Source organism: Carassius auratus, unplaced genomic scaffold (assembly GCF_003368295.1).
Source record: "Carassius auratus strain Wakin unplaced genomic scaffold, ASM336829v1 scaf_tig00037076, whole genome shotgun sequence".
Lineage (NCBI taxonomy): Eukaryota > Metazoa > Chordata > Actinopteri > Cypriniformes > Cyprinidae > Carassius > Carassius auratus.
The window spans coordinates 162,328-170,000 of NW_020526355.1; the positions used below are offsets into that span (position 1 = coordinate 162,328).

A 7,673-nucleotide genomic window follows, 5' to 3' on the forward strand; every position below is an offset into this window, starting at 1 on the left:
ATTAGCTTTTGAAACGCATTTAGCATTTAGCTGCAGTGCATTACTAAAGCACAAAAACAAACAAAAAACTAATAAATAATATATAAATAATAATAATAATAAAAATCCAATTAATATAATAATAAAAATAAATAATACAACAAATTACCTTTTGTTTTATGAACAAAAACTTAAAATAATAAGAAATATAAAAATATAAATAATACACACAAAATAATATAATAAAATAAATAAATAAATAAATGTACAATAATGTAAGAATAATATAAAAAAATAATATACATATAAATGTAAGAATAAAATAAATAAAACTTATTGCCATTTTTTTATGGTTATTTCAGGATATTATTTAATTAATTTAACCTTTTTTTGACATTACGGTTACATTCCTGAAAAGTCTTTTTATGGGGTTTATAAAATAAACATGAAAAAATCAAATAATAAATAAATATTACAATAATAAACTAAATAATATAAAAAATGGAAATCACAAAAGTAGAAAAAATAAAATGCAAAAAATAAAAACTATAATAATAAAATTAAATGAACATAAAATAATGATAAAATATATTTTGTATTATTATTTTGTCTTTGAAAGTAATGAGAAGCATATTTATTTGTGATGTAAACGCTCTTTTCCGCACCTCAGTGTCCTGTATTTTGTTCTTGAGCGTCTGCTGCAGGAAGTTGAAGGCGTATTCCTGAGTGTTTGCCTCGACCATCACCTCGCGCGCCTCCTTCAGCTCTATCTGCACACACACACACACACACACGTGTTGATGACCTGCGAGCAGCGGGGTGTGTTTAGGGTGTTGTAGGTAGTGTCTGTACCTCCATCTTTCTGAAGCGCTCCTGCATGACGTTGTTGTTGCTCTCTAGCTCCACGATCTTCTCTCGCAGACGGTTGGTCTCGCCCTGCATCTGTGTGTTCGTCCGCAGCAGATCTTCGTTGTTCACCAGCAGACCTCGCATCTCGAAGCGGATCTGGTTCCTCTCCTTCTCCATCTCGATGCTCTCCGCTTCCAGAAACTGGTTCCTCTGCAGCACATGAACAGACGGGTTAAAGCTAATGTGCATGGATCCTGACCTGGACATCAGTGTATTCATAAAGGCATATGACCAATTGTGCATAACATGTGAATTAAAGTGTGTTTTATGGATGAGTGTGTGTTGCACACGTACCCTGCGACAGTCGTCCAGCTGTTTGGTCAGCTCCTGGATGAAATCCAGTTTGTTCGGCTGGTTGTTTCGTTGCATGAGTTGACTTGGAGTCGCCTTCAACAGAGAAAACATGAGGTTTAATGAAAATCATCCTCTGGGACATAAAGGTGCTCAGTGAATAAACATCTGTTTATTGTTTTATTGCTTTTAATTATTTAATAAATAAGTGCATTTAATAAATTATTTATTGTATTATTTGTTAGAAAACCTATATAAAATGTAACAGATACAATAAATATAGTTTATTAATGTTGTTTGAATACATATTACATTTATATTTATATGCATTATTTATGTAGTTTTAATATTAATTGATTTCTTTCTTTCTTTCTGTTTTTATTTATTTCAATACAAACTGATCACTTTATTTTGTTTATTTTAATATTACATTTATATTTATGTATGTTGACTGCATCTTTATATAAATCTTTATTTGTAATCTTTATATTATGTTTATACTGTATTTACATACATTATTATTTATTTTATTTTAATATTTTGATTAATATTTAGATTTTTGTTTATTTTTATTTATTATTTGGTTTTTAAATTATTTGAATTTTTCTCAAAGTTTTAGTAAATTTTAATTACAGTAAGTTTGTTTTGTTGACTAGTTTTTTAGTTTTCATATTTATATACAATATTCAGTATTAAAAAAATATATATTTTCTAAACATTTTTATTTATAGTTTGAAATTTTGAAACAGATTGAGACAGAATCAGTTTTAAAAAATATATATATTTATATTTATATTTATATTTATTTATTTATTTAAATTTTTTCAGTTAACATGCATATAATTGTAATATAAATTGATTGGTTATTTTATTGACTCGTATGTATTTGCGGCAGACTCACGTCTCGTCTGCGGGGCAGACTGTCGTATCCGTGGACTCGTGTGCGCTGGTTCATAGCTGGACTGCCAACAGGACTCACACTTCTGTTCAGACCAAACAGGTTCATCTCAGAGAAGGTGGGTGACATCACTTCCTGTGTCTGACAGACCAATCAAATCACAATCAGAGCACTGCAACCTGAATTCATCTGAAGTCAGAGAAGCCGATATAATTCTAATAGAAGTAGACAGTCATTGTTGAAGAGAGTGAAGTGTTGTATGTGAGACTGTAGGACACACACACACACACGTTCTGTCCACTAGAGGGACACACACTCACTAGCATCTGTGTAACTGAGTTTATTCACCTTGAAGTCAGACATTCTGTTGATGGGATTGTAGTCCAGTGAGAGCGTTGAATACGGACTGTTGAAAACTCGGGGAGGACTTTCAAAGCCACCCATCTGACAGAAACAGAGACATCACTGTACTGTTAGAGCATGGCATAATATAAAGAATATTAATACTAATAATTCCTGTAAAATTGAAAAATAGTTAGCCTAAAATAAAACAAAACTGCCTGTATTACAATAATAGAATTAACAGGTTATATTAAAATTATGCCAAAAATTTAATTCTAGATATAAATTATAACTTTTGCGGTGACAGATATTTAATATATATATTTTTAAATAGTATTAAATATAAACATGTGTATATATTAATAAATAATGTATTGTTTTATTTAAAGCAAAATATATATATTTTTCCAATTATTTTTTAAAACATGCAAACCAAGCACTGCATAACTGTTGTGGAATAATTTACCAAAATATTGCAAAAAGCATTAGTTTCTATCATATTAATATCACTGAGATGCTATTAGAGTTTATTATTCATTTTATAGTTTTCTACTCTGCTATAATATGCTATACCTACTCTACTCTACCATTCTATACCATATCATACTATACTATACTATACGATACCATACCATACTATACTATAGTATGTTATGCCATACCATTTCGTACCGTACCATGCTATAACGTGCTATACTATACCATAACATACTATACTATTGTATACTATACAATACTATACCATATCATACCATACTATACTATACCATACCATACCATACTATACTATATGATACTATACAATACTATACTCTACCATATCATACCATAAGATATTATACCATATCATACTATACTTTACTATACTATACTATACAATACTATACAATACTATACCATATCACACCATACTATACTATACGATACTATACTATACCATATCATACCATACCATACTATAAGATACTATACCATATCATACCATACTATACTATACGATACTATACCATATCATACCATACTATACTATACGATACTATACGGTACTATACCATATCATATCATATCATACCATATCATACTATACTATACTATACTATACTATACTATACCATAATACCATACTATACTATATCATATCATATCATATCATACCATACCATATCATATCATATCATATCATATCATATCATATCATACCATACTATACTATACGATACTATACCATATCATACCATACTATACTATACGATACTATACCATATCATACCATAAGATACTATACTTTACTATACTATACTGTACTATACTAAATCATACCATACCATACGGTACTATACCATATCATATCATATCATTCCATATCATACTATACTATACTATACTATATTATACTATACTATACTATACTATACTATACTATACTATACTATACTATACTATATCATATCATATCATATCATATCATACCATACCATACTATACCATATCATATCATATCATATCATATCATACCATACTATACTATACTATACTATGCTATGCTATACTATGCTATGCTATGCAATAGACAAGAACGCATTTTGGTTTTAGGTTCAGGGTAAGGTGTAGATCCCCTACAAATGTTGACTAGTATACACTATACTATACTGTACTACACTATGCTCTTTACTAACATTTAAATTACTCACTAAGGCAGTAATTAGATGTTTTGACTCACTCTGTCGGACATGCTGTCCCAATCCCGGGATGAGAGCGACTCCATGGATCCGCGCATCATTGAACTGACCCTCATCAGATTCCCGTTGCTCCCGCCGCCGTCCCCCGACCCATTGGAGCGGCTGGAGCCGTTGGAGCCCAGGAAGAGCTGGTACCTGGGGTTGGGCCGGACTTTGGGGGTGGTGGGCTCATCCTCGGACTGAGGGCCGCTGCGCTGCTGCTCGCCGTTAAGAGTGGAATGCTGGGTAAGAAAGAGAGAGGCATGAGAGACAATTAAACATTAAACTACGAAAATCAAGCTCAGCGTCATGAATCAGAGCACAAACGAGTGAGGACAGAGCTGCTGTTTCAATCATAAATCAACACACAGTAATTATTACAGCAGATCAGATGCATGTTGTGTTACAAACACAGAGATACAACAAACACACACATCTGAAGCACACACATCATGCACAAGGCTATTACACAACTAACAACAAAAGTTCATTACTTGTTTCACTTTCAGCTATAACAATTTATGTTACAATTTGATTATTTCAGTGTATTATGTGCCATTTAATTTAGCTTTTATTTATTTATTTTTATTAATGTACACTGTCCCTTATGGAAAATAAATAAATAAATAAATACAAACATAAACAAATGAAAAAAAAAAGTAAAAAACAAACTTATTTCATTTCAGCTACTTGCCCAGGCAATATTTATCCTTATTATTTAGTTTAACTTGATGTACTATAATAACTAAAACTGATATAAAACTTAATAATAATAATAATAACAATGAAAACACACAACAAAATTACTAAACTTTCAATAATTAAAAAGAAAAAATCAATAAAACAAATATAAAAACAAGATCAAAATAGTCATAAAAACTTCCAATAAATAAATTTAGTTAACCTTAATAAAAGAACAAAATAAATTAATTAAACTAAATTAAAAATAATAATAATAATAATTTCAGCTACTTGTCAAGGCAACATCTTATTTTTATCTAACTTAACTTGACTAAAGGTGATATGAAATTTAAGAAAGAAAAAAAAACTATATGGAAATAAATAAATACATAATAATAATAATAATAATAATAATAAAAATCACAATTCCCAAAACTTTAAGTAAATTGAAAAAAAAAAAAATATATATATATATAATAAATAAAAAATTAAAATAAATAACAAATAAAAAAATACCTAATTAAATATAAAAGATTAAAAAGGGACATTTAACAATAAAAACGTATTCAAAATATGACTGTAAATATAAAATAACAGAATCTCACTGATAGTGAATCAACAATACTGCGCATGCACAGACAAAAAAAAGAGAAGAGTTTGTATTAGTGTGGGCTGATTGATGAAGCGCGTGTCTGAAATCAAAGGCTGTGATTGGCTGACTGCAGCAGATTCATGTGTGTCAGGACTCAGATTCACAGTGAAGCAGATCGGCCGGCGGGACGAGACGGGTCCGAGAGCGAGAGCGGCTCAGACACTTACCAGACCGGGATCAGAGACAACAACAGCTTTGTCTTTGCTGCGCCTGGACGATTGTTTTTTATCATCGCTCTTCTTCTGCTCTTCTGCGTGGCGTTTCTTCTCAGAGCTTTCTTGTGTTTCCGGTTCGGACGGTTCACCAGAGACTGGGTTCTGGTTCTGCTTCTGGTTCTTCCCTCCCTCCCTGCTTTCATGTCTCATTTTCCCAGAATCCTGTGCGCTCGTGTCGTGCCGTTTGATCTTGAGCGAGCCGAGGCGTGGCGGTGGCGTCGGCGGCCCGTCGAACCTGTATATAAGATCTTTAACACTTCCAGATCGCGTCAGATTGGATCCAGTGATCAGCGGCGTCTTCTTATTGGCCGTCCAGATCCAGTCCTCGTCCTCCAGCGCGAGGCTCCGCGCTTTGGACGATCTTTTCTGAGCGTCTGCATTGTGTTTGGAGACACGCACTGATGCGTCTTCCCTCTCTTTTCCCTAGAAATACATCACTGATTCAACACACACTAGACTGCATTCGCTTTTCTGAAGAAATGTTCTTCGTTTCACCCACTAGACTTACGCAACTGTCATAATCCTGAGTGAAAACACACGAAACACCCTTCAAACATGTGCATTCTTTCCATAAAAAGCACACTAGTTTTTTTGTGTTTGCATGTAACATTAGCATGCATCTCAAGTTATTACTGAAAACTGGTATACTTTATTAGTTTCTGCCTCAGTTCGGTCACAAACTCTTTCTCTGCTGTTGTTCAAGGGTTTGTGGACAACAATAATAATGCATGAATGCATAGTTTCAAAATCTGTGAAAAATAATGTGCAATTAATTTTTTTTTTATGCAAAGTAATTCCAAGTAGTTATTTTCTTTCTGGTGTGACAAACACATGACAAAAATATTGAAATAATGTGTATATATAGTAAAAAAAAAAACTATATTTATTTGACATTTTACAGATGGCTATGTTTAACATGCTACTTCTAATTAAATTTTTATTATTTATTTCTTAAATTGTTATTTAAATTATTTAAAGTAGCAATTTAACCTCTTTTTCACTTAGTTTAGTTTAGCTTGATATACTAAAACAACAAACTAAATATGTGTGTGCGTGTGTGTGTGTGTGTATTTGTGTGTGTGTGTGTGTGTGTGTGTGTGTGTGTGTGTGTGTGTGTGTGTAATTCTGGACAGATTCCGATCTGCTCATGTGGAAACTGATCTGATGTTCCACTGAACCGCACAGATGTAATTGCGTTATTACTGTGAGCTTAAAGAGATCAGGGTCGACGAGAGGTGATGAATTCACATTATATAAGCTCTGATACTCGCTAGCGGCTCTTTTACAATCCAATCCTATATTAAAATACAAAAATCCCAAACAGCTGGCTGTCAGTAAACACTACACACGCTCTCACACACACACACTATACACCATCATCCAATATATCAATTAATAAAGCGTAATTATGGAAATGAGGGTGATTTGAGGCCTAATCCAGGGACTCGCTCAGCGCTCTTCCCCAGGGACGCTGCACTGATCTCTGGGTAACAGAGCGGCCGGCTCCCCCCCGGGTCACTCAGAGGGGATTATCACTTAATCTATCACTTAATGTGATTAATTTGATGGAAAGATTAGATAAACTGAAATAAAAATGCATAAAAAGATTTACATTAAAAAATACATTATAAAAATGGCTAAAACTTTACAATTACAATTAATATAAATTTAATTATTCATAAAAAAATAACAATATGTATCTCAAAATATTTAATAAAATAGTGTCAATATTTCAGCAAGTTCTCAGCATCTCATTTAGTTTAACTCAATATATCGAAATAAACTAAAACTTAAACGTTAATAAAAACTGTAGCCATAATTAAAATAAAATATGACAAAAAAATATATAATTTAAATTAAATCAGAAAATATTAAATGTAAAAAAATTAAAAAATTATATACAATTTATAGTTGTATCTCAATGGCAGTAAATATTTTAGAATTTTTTTTTATTTCAGATAGTTGCCAAAGCAACATTTCTCATAAGC

General features: G+C 31.8%; 1 protein-coding gene across 5 annotated transcripts in view; it reads right to left on the minus strand.

Moving 5' to 3' along the window:
- LOC113082887 (cingulin-like protein 1) overlaps window positions 1-7,673 on the minus strand; it is a 34,677-nt gene that overhangs the window by 6,826 nt on the left and 20,178 nt on the right. For 4 of the 5 annotated variants that reach the window (XM_026254296.1, XM_026254295.1, XM_026254298.1 and 1 more), the window contains exons 4-10: window positions 5,638-6,108; window positions 4,140-4,379; window positions 2,426-2,521; window positions 2,081-2,218; window positions 1,183-1,275; window positions 832-1,038; window positions 645-749 (exon numbers count right to left, since the gene is read on the minus strand). In XM_026254296.1, the coding sequence (XP_026110081.1) occupies window positions 645-749; window positions 832-1,038; window positions 1,183-1,275; window positions 2,081-2,218; window positions 2,426-2,521; window positions 4,140-4,379; window positions 5,638-6,108 (1,350 nt within the window). The remainder of the gene's footprint in view (window positions 1-644; window positions 750-831; window positions 1,039-1,182; window positions 1,276-2,080; window positions 2,219-2,425; window positions 2,522-4,139; window positions 4,380-5,637; window positions 6,109-7,673) is intronic. The other variant, XM_026254299.1, reaches the window with a different exon arrangement.